The sequence below is a fragment of the Peromyscus maniculatus genome, chromosome 16 (genome assembly GCF_049852395.1).
Source record: "Peromyscus maniculatus bairdii isolate BWxNUB_F1_BW_parent chromosome 16, HU_Pman_BW_mat_3.1, whole genome shotgun sequence".
Taxonomy (NCBI): Eukaryota; Metazoa; Chordata; class Mammalia; order Rodentia; family Cricetidae; genus Peromyscus; species Peromyscus maniculatus.
This window is the reverse complement of record NC_134867.1, coordinates 52,277,668-52,297,929: the sequence shown is the minus strand read 5'-3', so window position 1 is coordinate 52,297,929 and position 20,262 is coordinate 52,277,668. Positions and strand designations below refer to the sequence as shown.

The 20,262-nt window shown below is 45.2% G+C and overlaps 1 protein-coding gene and 1 long non-coding RNA gene across 14 annotated transcripts in view; one reads left to right on the top strand and one right to left on the bottom strand.

The window, feature by feature from the left end:
• The window catches only part of Plekhg1 (pleckstrin homology and RhoGEF domain containing G1), a 208,653-nt gene that overhangs the window by 13,282 nt on the left and 175,109 nt on the right, over nucleotides 1-20,262 (bottom strand). For all 13 annotated transcript variants that reach the window (XM_042262333.2, XM_042262335.2, XM_042262330.2 and 10 more), the window contains 9 exons: nucleotides 16,779-16,825; nucleotides 13,120-13,270; nucleotides 11,108-11,239; nucleotides 9,419-9,601; nucleotides 9,224-9,319; nucleotides 9,030-9,116; nucleotides 3,127-3,160; nucleotides 2,544-2,639; nucleotides 582-620 (listed from right to left, as the gene is read on the bottom strand). In XM_042262333.2, the coding sequence (XP_042118267.1) occupies nucleotides 582-620; nucleotides 2,544-2,639; nucleotides 3,127-3,160; nucleotides 9,030-9,116; nucleotides 9,224-9,319; nucleotides 9,419-9,601; nucleotides 11,108-11,239; nucleotides 13,120-13,270; nucleotides 16,779-16,825 (865 nt within the window). The remainder of the gene's footprint in view (nucleotides 1-581; nucleotides 621-2,543; nucleotides 2,640-3,126; nucleotides 3,161-9,029; nucleotides 9,117-9,223; nucleotides 9,320-9,418; nucleotides 9,602-11,107; nucleotides 11,240-13,119; nucleotides 13,271-16,778; nucleotides 16,826-20,262) is intronic.
• On the top strand, nucleotides 4,316-9,117 carry LOC121823236 (uncharacterized). The gene is made up of 4 exons (XR_006064642.2): nucleotides 4,316-4,484; nucleotides 6,244-6,315; nucleotides 7,106-7,354; nucleotides 8,869-9,117. It is a non-coding gene; the product is annotated as an uncharacterized LOC121823236 (long non-coding RNA).

The window sequence follows — 20,262 nt, the reverse complement described above, 5'->3', positions numbered from 1 at the left end:
ACGAATACAGAGTTCTAGTCATACTTGTTGACACATCTATATGGGCCGAGAGATCAAATTGTTGGGTCAAGGACAAATGACCACTTTGAACTTAAATGGGAATTACTAAATTTTGCTCAGAAAAGTTGTAAAAATTTACTCTTCCACCAAGAGTTTTACAATGTCTTTCCATCAAATTCAAAGCTTCCTTCCCTCCGTTTCTCTCATTTAAGTGAATAGTTTTTCTAATTACTGAGACAAATGACTTTTTAAACTTTAAATTGTATTGGCACTTTGTTTCTTCTGGGAACCTGGGACATATATATGTATAGACATATAGCATATATATTATATATGTTATTACATGTTTAGGGGTCCTTTTCCTTTTTGCTGATAACAATTTCTCTCTATGATATATGTTAATTTTACATCTGTCAGACATGTTGCAAATAACTTGCACCAGTTGGCTGTTTTGCAACAGGATACTTCATCTTCCTGCAATCCGGCTATCAAGCCCGTGAATCTACAATGCACCTCACACATAATCTTCTTCTATATGCTTTGACAAAGAATGAAAAATGCAACTCTATTTTCAGACTCACCACTGGTCTTCAACACTTTGTGTGACCGCGAGGAAGGCTCTGAGGGGAGAACAAAGCCAGCATTATTTGCAAATCAATATTTGCCCTCATAAATAAATTAGTAGCTTATTGACATTTTTAAGAGCTTTAGAAATTCTTTTTTTTTTTTTTTTTTAAATTTTAGACAGGCTTTCATGCATCTTAGGCAGGCCTCCGCTATGTAGCTAAGGATGACCTTGAACTCCCGATCTTCCTGCCTCCACTTCCTGAGTGCAGAGATTACCAACACAAAGATCACAGGCATGAGCCCCCATTATGTGGAGCTGGAGAAAGAACCCAAGGCTTTGTACATGTCAGGCTAGCACTCTATCAACTATGTAACATCCCCGGACTCTAGAAAGGCTCCGTCCAATTTACTCAAATTCTCAGAGCTCAGAGATACTCAGGTGCAAGCAATTCACTCTGCTGACGTGGTAGGATAAACTAAAGGGTCGGGAGTCACGGAACAGAAGGGCAGGTGCCACTCTGCCAACCCACCAAGCAGTGGAACAACCTCTGCAGCTTCCGCTGCAGCCTATCAGCTGGCAACTTGCGATTTCATATTCCAGGCTGCGCACCCTTACCCGTGCTTCGGATCTCTCAATCTGAGCTCCCCGCTTCCTCTTGACCTTTCACCTGTATTTGCTACCAGCTCATCGATGACTTTTCTCTCGAAAGCTAGTGACCACGAGGCCATTCTCAGCCTATCTTGCTTCCATCCACCAGTCTAGAAAGCTTTGAGTGAGCTGACTCAAGTCACCCGTCTGCATCCCTAAGCCTGACCCAAGTCACCAGTCTACATGCAGGCCTTCCTCATTTCTCCCCTAGACAAGTATGGCTGCTGTGGGGGGTGGGGTGCAGAGACTCCTTGCCTACTTGGTTCTGCACCCGAAGCCAGCTTCTGTAAAAGGCATATATCCTCACAGTTGAAAAAGCCTCCTTTGCCTCGGCATATTCACAGGTGTGCACGGCATGCTAAGCCTTCATCATCAGGCTTCTATCTGCACCCCTCTATCCTCATCTCTCTCCATGTGCCTTGTCTCCTCCACCTCAGCTCCATCCCTCACTCCAGCCAGGCTGAGCTGCTGACAGTCAGTCGCTGCTTGTCCTGCGGCCTGTTGGCTCAAGGCCTAGGGCTCTGCCCGGATGATTCCAGCTCTCTGCCTCAGCCTCACATGCCATCAAGGGTATCATCAGTCTTCGACTCCGTGAAATCTCTCTCCTTCCGGGAATCTCTTTGTCTTTTCACTCTCTTTTCCATCCACAGATGCCAAAGATTTATCAAAGGTATTTATTTATTCATTCCTTTTTTTCTGTCTCCCTCACAGAAACAGTAAGTGCTGTTTATCCCGGCATTCCTTGCTGATAGTAAAGGGTGAAGTGGACTTCGTAAACACTCCTTCATATAAAACCAAGCTTTGAGAGCTCAGAGAACACTAAGCAAACACATATCAAAATGTGAGGCTTGAATACTCTCGGGTGTATCATTCACATGGTATACTTTTTACCACCAACCACAAGTAGGGCTTAAGGGAGTACTTGCCAATGGTGAGGTGCTGTATAAAGCGCAAGTCATTGGTTGATACATTTTATTTGTTTATTTAAGACGGGGTCTCACTGTGGAGTTCTGCCTGGCCTAGAACTTACTATGTAGATCAGGCTGGCCTCCAACTCACTGAGATCTTCCTGCCTCTGGCTGGGACAAAAGGCATGTGCCATCATACCTGGCTGGTTGACATATTTTATATTTACTGGGAGAGAGAAGTAGGGAAGTGTTTTAAAGAAAGGCTAGAGAGGTGTTTTTTTTTCCTTTCTCGTCTTTCCTTTTGGTAGCCTTAGATGTATTAAACTAACAACCCAGAAAATGCCTGTCAGTCAGCAAAGTACCCACTTCCTGGCCCTCTCGGCATTCCAGTTCCCCTTCAACGGCAACTTCCTGCTTACCAGATTTCCGCCTCTGCCGATGCGGTGCAGAACCTTCTTTGGAGCCACATGGCGTCCTCATCTGTCCCTCAGGACTGTACCAGAAGCCTGGATGGTCTGCAAAGAGGAGGGTGGCTGTACTTTTTTGAATTTTGTGCTACATCAGAAACACCAGTAATTCTCAAGTGATAAAGGTTCTTGTAGATAATCAGAAGGGGCCTTTTTTTTTTTTTTAATGGGTGAGTAATTGCATTGTAGTGTGTGTGTGTGTGTGTGTGTGTGTGTGTGTGTGTGTGTCTGTGTGTCTGTGTGTATTTTAATTGCGGGGGAGAGGAAGAGTCAGTCCTCCATGGAGGCACATCTGACAGTTTTAGGACCTGCAGAAACCAGAAGTATTGCTAGCCATTGAGTGCATCACAGGTAAACCAGGGGAATCAAGGTAGAAGCAAACCCACATCTTAGGAAGGGATGATCACGTCCGCCCCAGCTGCTAAGATGGGGTGAACAGGGGCTGGTTTCCCACAACTGACATTTCACAAGCTTTGAGACACACAAACAGCCATCACCGTCTCCTCAAAGAATGCTAAGGGAACACAAAACTTACGGATGGCATCCATTTCAAGTATTGCTTGCTTGGCCTGAAAGAGAGAAAAAAAAAGTAGATATAATTGAATTTTTTTTCTCCAATTTCTTCTTTAAACTACCAAGTCTGACAGAAATCTTATCACATCTGAATAAATGGATTTTAGAAAACAAAAATATTAAAAAACAATTTCTTTTAGGCCTTAATACATAGTTCAGGGGACTCAAAGACTATTCTCATGGGGATTAGCAGATGCTGTTCACTGGGGGAGACCAGCTCCCTCTTATGCCCCCCGGGTACTCTTGAGCAGGGAGAAATGAAAAATATGTAGATAGAGGTATAGAGGAGAGAGAGACAGAAACACAGGACAGCCTCGGGAGGGCCTGGGTCCAAACCCACCGGCCCCTTCTGTCTCTGCTAAAGGCTTTTTAAAGGAATGCCAGTGGGTGGAGCAAAAGACCTCCCCCCAGCACAGCCAAGTGCAGACCATCTCAGACACCTGGTGACCTTGCATGTGGTCAAGCCATCCCCTAGTGCAGCCCTGCTGGGTAAAGCAAGCTCAGATCTCATTGGGAAACCTTTGTGGGCTCCCACAGTTCACTTGGCACATTGCAGCGGAGACTGGCTGATTAGTGTTCACTGTCAACTTGACACAATTTAGACTCACTTGGGAAGAGAGTCACAATGACAGACTGTCTAGAGCAGTGATCCTCAACCTCCCAAATGCTGCGACCCTTTAATATAGTTCCCCATGTTGTGGTGGCCCCCAACCATAAAATTTATTGCTAATTCATAACTATAAGTTTGCTACTGTTATAAATTGTAATGTAAATATCTGTGTTTCCCGATGGTCTTAGGTGACCCCCAAAGGGATCGTGACCCACAGGTTGAGAAATGCTAGCCTAGATCAAATTGGCTTGTGGGCACATCTGGGGTGGTGGTGGATTATTTTCTTGATTTTGTTAATTGGTATGGAGAGGCCAGTTGATATGGTCACATCCCTGAGGCTGTGTCCTGAATTATGTAAGAATAGAGACAGTGAGTTCAGTAGCTGGCCTGTATTCATTTCTCTCTGCTCTTGACTGTGGGTGTGACCTGAGAAGTGGCTTCCAGCTCCTGCCTCGGTGTTCCTGGAATGATGGTAATGTGTAACCTGAACTGTGTGTGAGCTGAAAGGAACCTTTCCTCCCCAAACTGCTTCTTCCGTCAGGGTATCACGGCAACGGAAATGAAGCAAGATCCAGACTGCAGCATCCACGGCCTTGATGTAGAGACACGCCTTTATACAGAGCCTGTGCGCGTGTTCCTGTAAACTTTAAATCAGCTCTAGGTTCCTTACCATATCCAACAGGTCGATCGTTTTATATTGTATCATTCAGGTGAGTAAAAAAAACCGACCGCATGCATACTAAGTATAGCTGCTGTTCAGTTGCTCTCACATTCCAGAGCGACCTGAAGGGAACGACCCTCACCTCTCTGGAGCTTTCTCAACTGTAAGGTGGGATTTTTTTTTTTTTTTTTTTTTTTGAGACAGGGTTTCTCTGTGTAGTTTTTGTGGTGCCTGTCCTGGATCTTGCTCTGTAGATCAGGCTGGCCTCGAACTCACAGAGATCCACCTGGCTCTGCCTCCCAAGTGCTGGGATTAAAGGCATGTGACGTCACCACCCAGCTCAACTGTAAGGTGGAATAGCAGAATCTACCCTTCTGAGTGCTGTTAGGATCAATTGACAGGCACAGGCATGGTACCTGTCTCTGCCCTTCTGGGCAATGGAACCTGATGCCTTGAGGCTTCTGCTCTCCACACACTTAGAAGTTCTACCCAGAATACTTTGGGGTTTGCTGTTACTGTATGTGGCCAATGTTCAGAGACTTAGAAATAGGTAAGCGGAACTGTCTTAACCCACCATTTTGCCAACTGACTCAAGGGGGCGCGGAATCAGTTGAGGTGACATTTCTTGCTTTTCAATAGTGTTTACATTTTCCCTCAGGGTAATATAATTTAATCTACATACACTATGCTATAATAACTAAAATGACTTTGTTTCTAATTTGCTGCGATCTATGATATCATGCAAAACTATTTGGGCTGAGTGGTAATCACATGTAATTAAAAAATAAAGATGGAGGCACAGACAGGAAAAACCATTGAGTTACCTTAACTTTGAGAAAAAAAAAACAGTTGCCTATTTAATTCAGTTGTATTTCTATGTCATATTTGGAACTTGAGGTTACTAGTTGGAATGAATTTCAAACACAAACGGTAGCTTAATCTCTGGAAAGTGGCTTTCTCGTTCCATATTAATATTTAAAATGAAAAAGCATTTACGCCATCTTTATGCTCAATTAATTTGGCTCAGTTTATAAACTATACGTATAAATGGGGCATGACGTGACCAGTTCCAAGAAATTCCCTTAACAATGTTAATCCTTAAGAAGGCATAAAATCCCCTTCAGTCTTGTAAATCATTTCAGGAAAGAATTCTTCCCACGTTGTCCACTAGGTGTCAGCTGAAGCCCATCCGGGAGCTTAGCAGTCTGGGTGGAGGCTGGCAGAATTCAGTGATTCATCAACAGCTGTGTTGACATTAGAAGACCCGGTTATACACGTCTTGCTGTTTAAAGTGTCCCATTATATATTTGTTTGATTTCACAGAAATAAATATATTTTGAAAGCTTTAAGAAAACAATTGAATAGTCTTGATGAAAGATCTAAAAAAAAAAGCCACCTTCATTTAATAACCCTACTTAAACAGGGCAAGGAGTTATTTTTAACATTATAGTGGATAAAGTATACTAAACATGTTTGTTTTCGTTTCTAGTTGGGGAAAATATGGTTTAGAGGTTCTTTGGAGCCAAATTTTGATTTGCGTTGGAATCTGAATTTGGCCATGCACTAGTTGTAAAACTTGGACAATTTGCTTCCTGCTTCTGAACCTCTGATTTTATTCTCTAACATGGGAAGAACATGACCCATCCATCTCTAAGACATTTTACTGAGTGTGAAGTAAGAATACAGTGTACCTATCACAATGTATATGTGTTCAATAAGTTGTAAATTAAAATCCATTTTTGATCCTAAATGGACTAATAGCTTGGGTGAAAAGAGTAATTGTATTGTGCCTGTATCAATTGTTTTAGGCACCAAGGGAAAAGCCACCAGGAATACACAGAACGGAAGGAAGAGGACAGGCATGTAAGCTGTCTCATTTGGTAAGTGACTATAATTGCCTTTCAGAATCTTATTAAGCAATCTGATTTTCCCAGGATTCTTGTAAACTGTAGGTGGGGCATAGCAAAGACATGGTGCCATCTCTCCGAAGGGCATTGCCTCTGAGTAATCATGAGAGAAGGCAATCACTGTTCTGCACGAGTTCCCTTGTATCTCGCGACACCTGACGAAATCAAACTCGCACCTCAGTCTAAGCATATACCCCTGCATGTTCATTTCCTGAACATAAAGCCACTGCTGGCACAGCTCCTAGAGACCAGGCTGAACATCTTTTCAGAACATGTAGAGGGCAAGCTGTGTACATATTGTGGGCATACTGGGTACACCTGTGATCCCAGCAATCAGGAGTCTGGAGGTCAGGGCGGGGGTAGAGGTGGGGTGGGGCGCATGGTTGGAAGTGTTCAAGGTTAGCCTGGGCTACATAATAAGACTCTGTCTCAATCAACCAACCAACCAACCAACCAACCAACCAACCAAAGGCAAATTTCTTCTTTCCTAGAACTCCTTCTGATTTTTTCCACCCACCACCACCACTCTTACAACTGATTCTATTTTCTGTTCAGTTTCTCTTCTCTTGGTCCCATCACGGACATGCCATCATCCTTACAGATGGCTACTCACCCCTTCATCTTAGGCTTTGCTGCTTTATTTCTAATAACCATTTCCTCTACTCCACAGTAGCAACAGGGCAGTAAGCCCCTCCTAGAACCTGAACACACCAGGATGGCCCGGCCTCCCAGGTACGGTACCATGAACTTTCTTCAACTACAGATTCCATGTTTCCCGATGAACCAGCTGACCACAGACCGGAAGTCTCTCCTCCGCTCAGCCAGGAATCATAGTCACTAGAGCTTCAAGTTCATGAACATGGGCCCTTCTCCTTATTGTAGGAACCTTTCGCGCCCCAGCTCCGCCACCCCTGGAGAGGAACTCATAAGTGCCATAGTCCCTTCCAGCAGTTTCTATGTTGCTGAGCAATTTGTCACGACACCGTCACACGGATCCACGTGGCAGCCTCAGGTGGGTCATTGGTGCCTTTCCGAAAGGAGCCGAGTCACTCTGAGTAACTAGACCATTTTCTTTAGCAGTGAGTCTGACCCTCTCCACTTTTGAGCACCTACCCCGTCGCGGGATGACATCATCACCCACACCAGCGTCTCCTGCCCTTCCGGGTTTCCTAATTCCCCTCCCATTTCTCTTCATTCTTCACTCTAGCTCAGGGAACAGGTTTTCAACTCTTTCCCAGGCTCCATCCTTTCCACCTCCCATGACAAACGGCCCTTCCTCACCCTTGCTGAGTCCTAGTCTTCCCAGACAGCTCACTAACCTACACCATGTTTTCCACCCAGATAGCAAGCCTCGTTGTGACTGAGTGGCTCTCTAACTTACACTTTTTCGAAATTAGTGGGGGAAAAAAATGTCTCCACCCAACCTGTTTCTCCTTTCTTTTCAACTCAGTGCAAACATTCTCAAATCCACATTCTGCATCTGTTTGGACCCCTCAAAGCTGCTTTTCTTTATCCCCGTTACCCCCTCCTCATCAGGTCCCCTCCTCCCGGTGTGCTCCCTTTGGTAGCTTTCCAAGGACCCCTCCCCCAGCAGATGACACGCTGGGATTCCCAGGAGTCCCTGCTTCCTTTATACATCCTTGTGGGCCATCCTGCCAAGCTATGGGGCTTCAATCAGGGCTTCTCCTAATCCTGGACTGCCAGAACCTGAATTTCCACCTCCGTTCACCCGGCCAGACGCTCCTCTGCTCCCATCCAACCGGTTGGGTGTCCTCTGGTTCACTCCCAACCCCAAGCCCTTCCTGCGCCTTCTGACTCAAGCGCTGTCTCGGAGGGTGACATCTGTTCCCTTTGCCGCGGCGGCTCTGTCTTGCATCTGCTCCTTAGGCGACTTGGCTGCCTTCCCCTTCCCCAGCCTCACCTCTGCCCTATCTCCTGGCGCTCTGGTCCCAACGCCAGCTGTGTTTGGGGAGCAGGGTGTCACTCCCGTTTTGTTTACTCTGTTGTCTTGGCCTCCATTCCCCTCCCTCTTCCCCAGCTTCACAAGCACATTCCTCATCCTTCACGAAAGCAGGAGGCCCTTTTCCTTCCTCCCCCTCACTGGCTGGAGCTGAACACTTTGTCCTTCTGCCCCAGGCCACCTGGCTTTCAGCACAATTGTTTCCCCACGTCCAGCACACAGATCTGGGTTAGGCGGGCAGCTTGCTCTCGCCTGGTAAATTCCTTTCCTGCCAAACTGGGCTTGGTTTCCTGCTGTTCCCACAGGACCCAACAGGGCCTCCTGAGGCTCCCAGGCCTCCTCAGAGGAGGTCCCATATTTTCTATTAGCTTCTTTATAGTCTTTCACTTATATTTTCCCCCCTTTTATCCTCTGGGAGGGGTGGAGGGGGGTAGGGGGTGGGGAAGAGTAGTTAGCAACATTGCCTCCATAGCCAAAGATGTGTAAATCTGTAGTGGGTGCCATTGCCTCCTCTGTGTTTATATATGTCAATGTACAACCTCTGAAATGCCTTTTTTTGTGGACAGGGTTTTGCTTGGCCATCCTCCTGCCTCAGATTCCTGACTGCTGGGATTAAAGGCTCCACTTTGAAAAAGCTTGGCCTTGCTTCCCGTCAGACTCCTTGCTAGGGCCTGGACCTTTTCCGCAAGCAAGCGTGACCGTGTGCTGACTGACCTCGCTCTCTTACCTTAGCTGGGATCTTTGCGGCATGGTTCTCCAGAATGAGCCTCTTCAGGTGCAGGACCCAGAGCCGTTTGTCTTGCTGGGATTTGGCCTACGGGAGGAGATTTAAACAGTGAGAGGTGAGGCCACACAGAGATGGTGGCCGGGCTCTGGGCACCTCTGCGATGCGGGGACCTGGGAGTGGACCGCTCTGTTTACCTGAACTGTGTGCTGCAGCTTGGGGTTCTTGTAGTGGAAGACGCTGAAGCTGAGCGGCTCCTTTGGAATCACCTCCACAAGCATGAGGTTGCCACACTGCAGCGGGGAGCACGGTGGGTGAGGCACACTTGGGCACGCCACCAGCCACCCCCCTACCTCACCCCCGGCCCTGCATGCCGCCCCGTGAGGACCCACCAGGATGTGAGCTTTGTAGGTAAACGTGTCATCTCTCTTCTTTGTGATGAGAAGCAGCTTGTCCAGGAGGAAGAGTGTCCTCTCATTCTTGGCCCTCTGGATGCGGAAGGTCCCCTCAAGCACCAGCTCCCCGTAGCTGGTGAGGTCTGGCCCCTTCCAGTTGGTTAGCAAGCTCTGGATCTCCTAAGCAAAGGGAATTTCACCTCTAATTAGACACCAGGCACACTGCAACGCATCGCAGACTCAGTGACGGGTCACTGAACCTCAAGGGTGGTGACCGACAGAAGCCAGTGTTTATGGGGGCAAGGCTGTCAGTCGAGGGTTTCCTGAAACGAATCAAATCGTCAGTCGCTGAATTGCCAACTGCTCATTGCCATTCTTTAATGATCCAGTGTCATGGCTGGCATCGGCAGCTACACCTTTCCAAAACTTCACAGGGTCGTCAGCAGCGTGCTGCCGTTACAGATGGCACCCTCCTCTAACTTGTCTCATTTTCTTCTCTTTGAATTAAAACCCTTCAAGGTTTAACTTGAGAATGTTCTAGAAACTGAGTTCCATACCGTACATAAGTAACTCAAAACTGAAGCCTGGGTAAAACCACAGACATTTTTCTCAGGGCTTTCCCAACTTCAAGTTCATTTATCCAGAAAGGAAATGGACATAGCTGGATGTACATCCCGTGTGAGTCTGGTGCTCATGGAGCCATGAGAGTGTGTCAGATCCCCTGGAACTGGAATTACGGACCATTGTGAGAATTGTGAGCCTCTATCTGTGTGGGTACTGGGAACTGAAACTGGATTCCCCGCAAGAGCATCAAGTGCTCTTAGCCACCTAGCCCTCTTCCCAGGACCTTGTTTTTAAGTGGCTCATTTTTTGAAGAGTCTAGAACATAACCAAAAGTTCCTGCAGGGAGTGGTGGTGGGAGGCGCTAAGAATTCAGGGTTCATAATACGGCCATGCATAATCTATGCACATATGCTGCGTGGCTGTGTAAGCAGCCTGTATGCATGCACGGAGCTCCTTTCAAAAGCAGACTCTGTCGGCCCCTTACTTTCTCGCTGTCACTTCCCTTTCAGAGGTCGCCTCCACGAACTTCTCCCTCTCTTCACACTCCCTTAATAAACTCTTAATGTAGGCTTTGTTGTATCTTGTGGTCTGTCATACAACAGATGGACCTTAGCAAACCTGTCGTCACATGTTAAAGTTGGAAAAAACGAAATGTTCTTGAGATTCGTGTCTCACGTGAAATGCAAAGGAACTGCTCCAGTCTCTAGTCCCCTCATCGAGTCACCTGCCCTGTGACCACCCTAACACGTATGTCAATGGCGTTGTATAAACCAGTCAGAGAGGAAGAGGGGCATTCCATGTCCTTAAATAGTTCAGAGAGAATTTGCTTTTAGCAAGAGTTGTAATTGATTTGAAATGATATCAGAAAAAGCCTTGGGAGACTCATATTTAACCAGGGTCATCAAAGGAGCTATAACAAAATTATTAGTTTAAAAGTGATAAATTTTGTCCTACGTAGCCACTGTCATCAAGGGTCGGTATTATCCGTGTCCTGACCCGTCTTCAGGGAGAACTGCGGTGAGGATTGTCAATGAGGGGCACTAATCCCGCAGCCTGAGCACGTGACTCGGAAAACAGCGATGATGTGTCGGAGCCCTCGCTGGGAACCGTGCCCCGGCTCACCTGCAAGCGAACAGCGTGCTCATGCTTCCGTTTCATGTCATTGATGTGCCAGGCCACTCTCTGCATCGTGTCTATAGCATCAAGCACCACATCATAGCCTTCTGTGTCCTTGTCAAGGTGGTTTTCTATTTCCTTTAAAAAAAAATCTGTTATTAGTTCTTTCTTCCCATGTAGTCAATGAAGCAAATGGCTTCATATATATATGTATATATATATGAATATATATGAATATATATATGAATATATATATACCTCAAAAGGCAACAACAAGGTAATTTGGGATACACTCAGTTACCATTCTTCTTTTTTTCCTTCATTAATAGCCATTTACAAATATCAATTAAGTTTTTGTAAGGATCTTGATTACTCAGAGGAACAAAGATCTTGGATTTTTCTTGATTGATGGCTACCTGATTCTCTAGAGGACTAATGTCTTATATGTCATAGTGACACAGTTTAGCAGAGATATATCCTGCGAGAGGTGTTGTTGTTTTTTTTTCAAAAACAGTGTTTTGTCTGAACACTGACTTAGCAAACTTATCCCACTAAAGCTTCCTTTTGGTTTTTGTTTTTTGTTTTTCGAGACAGGGTTTCTCTGTGTAGTTTTAGTGCCTGGCCTGGATCTTGCTCTGTAGACCAGGCTGGCCTCACTCACAGAGATCCACCTGCCTCTGCCTCCCAGAGTGCTGGGATTAAAGGCGTGCACAACCACTACCCGGCATCCTACTAAATCTTGAAGGTCACTAGGATTAACTCAAAAATTAAGGGATTATTTCTAGGTGGCTTCATAAGATAGCAGATGATTCTCCAAGTATAAGCTACTTACGCAAGTAGACGAAGACATTTTTGGTAAAATTCTACCTATGTGAACTCTGCAAACCAGACATGATTGCCCAAGTTAGAAACCTAGAATCATTTCAAAAGAAACACCACATATGGTCAACGGTCACGCCACCCTGAACACGTCTGATCTTGTCTGATCTTGGAACCGAGACAGGGTTGGGCCTGATTAGTACCTGGGTGGGAGAGATATCAGGAGTGCTGACAAGACAGAGCTCTGGATTAAAATTTCTACTTATTTGTTATTTGATTGGTTAAAGGAGGGTCTTATGTAGCACAGGCAGGCCTCAAACCCTCTGTCTAGCTGAGGATGATACCAAGGTCTTGATCCTCCTGCCTCTACCTCTAAAATACCTTTAGGAAACGATTCTTAATCTAGTATACAGAATAACAAATTATAAACACTATCTCATTTTTATCGAATGGCTATGAGCCACAGCGAATGTAGCACTTGAGAGGATCTGGAGGCAGACAGACTTGCCTCGGGGTTCTGTTCCTCAGCCCTACTATTCTGTTTCCCCTCCCACTGCAAAGCTAAGTAAATCCAACTAGTAGAATGCAAATGATCTGCAATAGAACTTTCTCCATTAACTACACTTCCTTAGAGGATCTGAGAGGTGAATCTGAGATCTACATCCATCTTATTTCGAAAGCCTTCTTGACTATTACACAAGTAGAAACCACTAGAAAGGGTCGATAGCCAGAGCTGAGGCTGAGCCCCACTCAGAGATCCTTCATGGGGCTGCCCCTCTGTCTACCCCCTTTCTAGGACTTTCTCTTTTCTTCCATATGAGGGCCAATCTATGACAGTTTTCCCTCCCAACTGCCTACTGAATTGGGGCTCATGGAAATAAAGCAAAACAGGAAAGTGAATCTGCTTTTCATTTAGATGCTAGCTCCCTGCCTGTAACTGACCCTGTCCAGCACAAGGCATTCCTCAGCCCTGTCACTATCCAAGTTCAAATTAATCTTTCAGCTTGGCTGTGGTCGATGGGGCTGCAGCCCTAGCATACAAGTATCTCTAATTCCTCAAAGCGGTTGTAAAGCATGAGTGTAGAAAGTGTTTCCATATGAGCACAACATTTTCTGGCATTCCCACCCCTCCCCAATTTAATATACACACCCCAATCCCCCATCCCCTGGCAAGAGTTCTAGCACAGGCTGAGACTTACATGTAGAAGGAGATGATATTTGAGAATCCGCTGGACTGGTTTTAAGAGATAGGACCCTAGGGGCAGTGAGTGTTTCAGAGTTTCCTGGCGCTCTCGGAAGAACTTGGCCAGTATCTTGTTCCTCATACACTCGGTTAGCACGGCCACAGACCTGCAGGAGAAGCACATGCTTTTCATCACGATGATGCCATGTCTTACGTGGGTGTTTGAGGTTTCAATGCCAGTCTTGGTGGAAAGATCCTAAAACAGGCAGAGTAGCCATGGAGCTAGCTCCTGGCTAGAATGCCTTGGAGCAAGTCAGGAAAAGGTGTGCCTTTGGATGGATTGAATTAGAAAAGGGAACTGAACCCAGTGGCACAGAACCATGGGTTTGGGCTTTGACAGCCTCACTCCAGCTTGACAAGAGACGTTTGTATTGGACTTTAGCCCCTTTACCTGCCTCATCCAGATGTCTTTGTACAGTGCTCATGGTGCGCATCTGGATTCAGTTCCCACAGGCCAGGTTATCAGGCACAGCTTGCCTGGTTTAAGACATTTAACAGTTCCTTTTATTTTTTATCACAGACTTGGTTTCCTATCAGGACAGTGGTCACCCCTCAGACGGTTGGAGAAATGTGCCCGCTCTACCACTTCCCAAGAGTTGACCTTTCCCAGAGAAACTCTGAATGGCTGCCCCTCTACTGGCAAATCTTCTCTACTGGCAATTTTTGGTAGTTTCACTGCAGGGTATTAGAAAAGGGGGCAAGAGTCCCTTCTGCAGTTCCCAAAGTCATGCGTAGCTCCAACACATCTTAAAGCAAGAATGTGTAATGATGCTTATCCCTTCCACATCAAGCCAGTTAATAAGATCAGCTATCACACACACGTGCAAATTAAAATCCCGATGTGGTATAACTTTGATGCAGGCGGGAACCATTCTATTCTTTTCTTCCCCAAGTCACTGCAATGTTTTCAGGATTAATTGAGACAAACAGATGGAGCCAAACAGCAAATTAAGACTCCTTGGAAAGACATGAAGTGAAAGTCTTGTAATTAAGCTGTTAGAGTCCTTTTGTGCTATTTGCTTTAAGAAATATCAGTTAAAATGGATTTATTTCTCCCTTGAGTCCTGATTTGTAAACTCTTCATTGTATGACCTGGGTATTTCTCTGAAGTCTTTTGGAACTAGGTGCAGTTGCTCAGTAGCCTGGTGGGTGACTGATGGCCCAATCTCTTGCTCAAGATCAGAATCTGCTACAAATGAGGCACATGACACTTGAGGTTCCCGGAAATCTCAGGAATAGGGCAGGCATCTGAGGACAATGGCATGACCTCCTCTGTGCCTGTCCCTCAGGGAAGGAGGGAGGGACCTGTGCCTCTTCATAGTGAAATCACCAGGGTGTGATTGGCATGAAAGAAGAAGTCACTTGCCAAGGTGTGCCTGTCACATTTAGAATCATCAGCCTGGGTCTCAAGTGGGGAGAAGAATCTTGGCACTCTGCACTTGCTAAGACAGGGACCAGGGCATCTCAAGTCTCAGAGCAAACTGCCTGGAGACAGGCAAGGAAATATTTCTTTGTAGATATGAAAGCCACACATTGGGCAAGAACTGGACATGCCTTCTTCATTGAGAACATCACTCTGTTAACACGGATTTCTTTAAAGGCAGACTCATGATCAAAACACACAGTCTCCAGGAGATTGTCCTTAACAATCTCCACTGGGGCGATTTCTTGTTATTTCTGTGTCTTTAGTTTCTGCTGCATGTTACTGAGTCCATACCATATTCATTCCCATTTAGGTATTTAATTGCCCCTATTAAACAATTTCAGTGGTATATGCAGTTGGGTTCTGCCCCTCCAAAGCATACAAGCTGCTTGAAGGCAGAAATGTTGGGTCCTGGTTCCTGCAGATCTCCACTAACCAGGGAATAGTGAATAACATTGTTCTTAAATAATAGCATAAATAATAGGTTCTTAAAATCCTTTTTGCACACCAGTTTGCTTTCCTAGGATCCCCAAACAACTCATGATGGCAAAGCATATTGTTTCAGTGAGTTGGACAAACTTTCTGTATTTTTGATTTGGAAAGTTTCTATAATGTCTTTGGATGGTATGTTCACAGTGAAATGCACAGAGACAGACCATCTCAAGCCAGTTCTTCTGACCATCAGACATAGTACCTTGCTGATTTATCAGTTTGAACAGCTTCCCCTTTGCGTGGGAAGAACTTCTGTGGACTGGCTCCATGGTTCCTCTGCTGCATGGTGTTTTTGGCTTACGGACCATGAGATTTAGTTGATGCATCCTATAGTCCATACTGTATCAGAAAAAATGCTTAAGTGTAACCCTGCAAACTATGGGTGTGTCTATATAAAAGGATCATGACAAATGCTTGCATATGCATGTGGGGTGTTTGTTTTAAAGAGAAATCTGGGAAAAGCACAGCTGTCCATCCAAATGAATAACCATGGTGTCACATCTTTAACACTATTTACAGGAGACTAAAATTTTATAATGGGAAGTGGTTGTTAAAAGTAATTATGAACTTCAGACCTCTTATTACACCCTAGCCTTTTAGGCAACTCCTGGGTTACAGGTTAGGGGTATATGTCCTTCCTTCCCTTGGCAGCCACAAGGATTCTACTGTATATTGTATCTTTGTGGACCACTTCTGGCAAAATTGACCAAGAGTGTGCAAGTCACTGCAGCTCTCTTTCTGGCTGGGCTGCAAGAGCCGGCTGATCATCTCTTCACACAAAGCTCCAGAACTTTATGAAGATATGGTGGTGGGTGGCCTGAGGCTGGAGCAACTTGGCTGACATCCTCATTGGGCTGTCCATTAGACAAGACCCTGTGGAGTGCATTTGCCATGGGTCCCTCAGAAGGGTCATCCACAAAATGGGAAGAAGGAAGGGGTGGTGATGGATTTACATTTTATGAAACTTTACTGGGTTTCTGGAACTGGGGTGGGTGTCCTGGATTCCTTTATTCCCCCAGAATCTCTACATTACTCTACATGTTTAATTTAGCATTTGTTTCAATACTGCTCAGGGGTCAAATATCCAATAAATGTCTTGTGGAGAGACAGGAAATGCCTAGAGTTGTAGCCTTGTCTTTTGGCCACTATTCAGTGATCAGTACCTTGTCCGGGATGCTCCGGGTACTGCCGTCCCAACACCAATCTTAGATACAATCAAAATGGAGCCAACATCCCTGGGAGTCTGGGAGTCATGCCGACTGCTCATGACCTGTCCTTTCTGAACTTTATAAAACTTGGGAAACTCATAAAGCTTACCAAGCAAAACCAGAACATGTTTTCTTCCTAGCTTGGTTACACAAATGCATCTTCAAAATGTGGCACACATTTTAAAAAAGGCGAACAGAGAAGTAGATAGCCCTATGCAACAACGCGGAAATGTCAATTTTCCTTTGGAGCTGTGCAGTGATGTTTTTGGTCTTATCCAATGTCTTTCATGAATTTTCCCTGCTCCAGCTCCATGGATCCTCCCAGTCCTAAAGGTGTCAAACAGTATCTGAGATCCCCAGAGTCTGTTCTCAACATTTTCGCATTTGCCACGGTCTTCAGCACAGTGCCAGGCATACAGTGCCCGATACGGCATCTAACGACCCGAAACAAAAACAAAACGGAGCAGAACTCTGCCCCTTTCTAAGCCATACCTTGGGTAGTTGGTGCAATACTGGGTATAAATGTGGAACTCTTCACTCTACGAGGAAACAAAGGAGACTTTCATAAGCCCCAGAGCACAGACAACAGCAGCCATTCAAAAACAACACAAGAAAGCGCAATCAGGCTTTTATTGTCCCATTCACATTGGTCCTCCTCCTGAGCCTGTGTGGCCATCATCAGTGCCCACTGCTTTTTACCCAGAATCCATGTAACTTGAACTCACTCAAGTCCAATAAACACCCTGAAAACCTGCTGTGTCCCAGGGATTCTGAAGACAAATAGAAAGAGATGAAAATGAAGTTTTTGCCCCCAGGAGCTTACGGAAATATAAGTAGGTTATGTTTAAACACCACGCAGTAAGAATATGTTGGAATATGCATGGGAGACCAGAAAGCTGCTCCACATGCTCAAGTCCTGCATGTGTAGCTCTCTCCACCATGGTCCTCTCTGCTTTTTTCCCTGCATAGCCACTGGGCCTGCCTTGAGAATGCATGCAGGCTGCATTTCTTCCAAGCAGCTTTCTTTGAGATTTTGGGTTGAGCCAACTGTTTCTAATTGTGAACATTCACCAAAGCCCGCATTCATCTGTCTGGGAGCACTGACCAAATGGGACTGATGTCTTCTGTTTATCGCTCTGGCTCACCATAGTCAGGGCAGGGGCCACATTGGTCCTCCTGACAGATAATACCTGTTGACCCCTCTCTCCTCCTGATATCAGCTGAGAACAGAGCCTAGGTCTTCTCACCTGCACGCACCTAGCACAGGAGCCATGTCTCAAAAGCAACAAAGGTTTGACTAGCAAACGGACCCCCATCCCACCCTCCCTAAAATCTCGACTTCCAAGGCTACCTTAATCTTTCAGCTGTGAATTCGTATTATAGGAAATAATACATTGATACTGGCTGATTCGGACAGTTCTTCAAAAAGGTAGGGTCACAATGCCATGGAAATATAAAATAAGCATTGTCTCTTATCTTATTTCACCCGTTAATGAGGAAATTGGTCAGACATTACAAACTGGATCAAAAGAAAAAGAAACAGAGCACACTTAGGTTAATGAAGACTGATGACATGCATTTTTACAAAGAGATACGAAACTGGCCTTTTCCTTCTATGGCCTGGGGTGAGGAAAGAAATCAATTGTCAAGTCAGTCTTGTTGATGCAAGGCGGGGCCAGGAGGACTGTGAGCTTGAGGTCAGCTTGGACTACACAGTAAGACTGTCCGAAAGGAAAGGAGGGAGTTGAGAAGGGAGGGGGAGGAAAGGGAGGGAAGAGAGGAAAGAGGAGGTGAAGAAAGAGGGGAGGAAGGAAGGAAAGGAAGGAGAGGAGAAAAGGAAGGAAGGAAGAGTTAGAAGGGAAGAAAGGGGGAAGAGGAGGAGGAAAGGAGAGGAGGAAGAGAGAAGGGGACCACCCATCACCCCAGTTCCTTTGCATCCTTGAGGACAAGCACTATTTGTGCTACTCTGGTTATGTAAGATCGACAAAGTGGAAAAGCATTCTGTACACCCTCTGGTGTACACGGACCTCATTGAATTACTGCCTGGCAAGAATAAGCCAGAAAACTGGCGGTGACACCCACTAACTTGTCTTTTGGGATTCCCTACACAGCCAAGGGAAAGAAATACATCCTCAGTAGGTGTAAGGAAAGGTAGACTTTCAGACTCCTGGCTGGGCAACTGTCAGAATGAATGGCGCAAGCCAAAGAATTACTGGCTCTTGCAAACACTGAACTAGAATTTCATTTTGACCAAGAGCTGCGGGGTATTTTGCCAGGAATTCACATTTCCTGGCTTCCTAAACAACTCCATGCTTGAGACACTGCTTATTTCTGATACTGTTAACTTTAATTTTTAATTCTTGTCTCTTAGAATCTTCTTGGTTAAACTCAAGTAGGACTAAGTCAATATTTATTTTTTAAAAAATTCATTATGGGACATTTTAAGCATATATAAAATTAGAGAGGATGGTAACTATTCAGGTAGCCACCATCCAACGTGATAACCATTAACTCAAAGTTTATACCTCCCTGCTCCTCTTGCCCCTGTTACCATCACACTGAAGTAAATTCTAGACAACGTATCATGTCACTTATTTTACTACCGGTCTCTAACCATTTTTTTCAAAAATATTTTATATTTTATGTGTATGGGTGCTTTGCCAGCATGTACGTCTAAGAACCACATGTAAGCATGGTGCCCTTGGGGCCCAGAAGGGGGCCTCACATCCCTTGGAACTAGACTTACAGACGTTTGTCAGCCGCCATGTGGGTGCTGGGAATCAAACTTGGGTCCTATGGCAGAACAGCCCCTGCTCTTAATCTCTGAGCCGTTTCTCCAGCCCCTGTTTCTAAGCATTTTAATCAAGAGGCATCACAATTCCACCATCATACTTAAATAATCCCATGATACAAGGTTTGGCAATAACTAGTCACATTTCTCTCTTCTGATTTCCTTTCCTTTCACACTCCACTGCTTGATTTGAAGTCCACAGAAGACTCATACACAGCACATGTTATCAACTGGTTGATTATTTTTGCTCATTTGTTTGCTTTGTAAAGCTGGGACCCAGAATCCCAGCATCCTTGGCAAATCCTCTACCCTCCTCTGATCTTTATATCTCGACTGTTTTTTCCCTTGGACCTTCAGCTGTTGAAGAAAGCCGTCCATCCATTCCCCACATGGTGCCAGGCTCAGTGTCCTGGGGACACATTACAGTCCCTCTCTGGATCCTCTCCATTGTACTACTGAGTGCTAACAGAGGGTGGCTCAGATTGGGGATTTATAGTTTGGCAAAATGCACCATAGGTTGCACTGTGCTCCCGTCAGGAGGCACAAATGTCTGGACATCTTTTCTGTGATGTTAATAGCCATTGGTGATTACTACTTAGGCTTGTTTCTAGGGGTTACTAATGGTGATGTTTCTAGTACAGTCACTCTTCTTTATTTGTTATTCTCAGAATATCCTGTAAAGAACCTGTCTGATTATTAATGTCACTATAAATTCATAAATAGGAATATATTTATTTAATGAGGTTCAGTTGTTTTCAATTAACTATCTTTACTTGTTGTATTAGTCAGGGTTCTCTAGAGGAACAGAATTTATAAAATGAATGAATGAATGAATGTATCCATCCATCCATCCATCCATCCATCCACCCATCCATCCATCCATCCATTCATCCATCCAGGAAGGGAAGGGATTTATTAGAGTGGCTTATGGGCTGTGGTTCAGTTAGTTCAACAATGGCTGTCTGGACACCAATGGAAGGTCCAAGAATCTAGTTCAGTCCATGAGGCTGAATGTCTCATCTGGTCTTCAGTATTTACTAGAATTCCAAAGAAGTGGGTTCTAATGCCCGTGGAGGAGTGGACTTGCCAGAGAAAGTGAGAGCAAGCAGGCAAAGAGAGAGAGCTTCCTTCTTCCATGTCCTTTACATAGACTGCCAGCAGAAGGTGTGGCCCAGATTAAAGGTG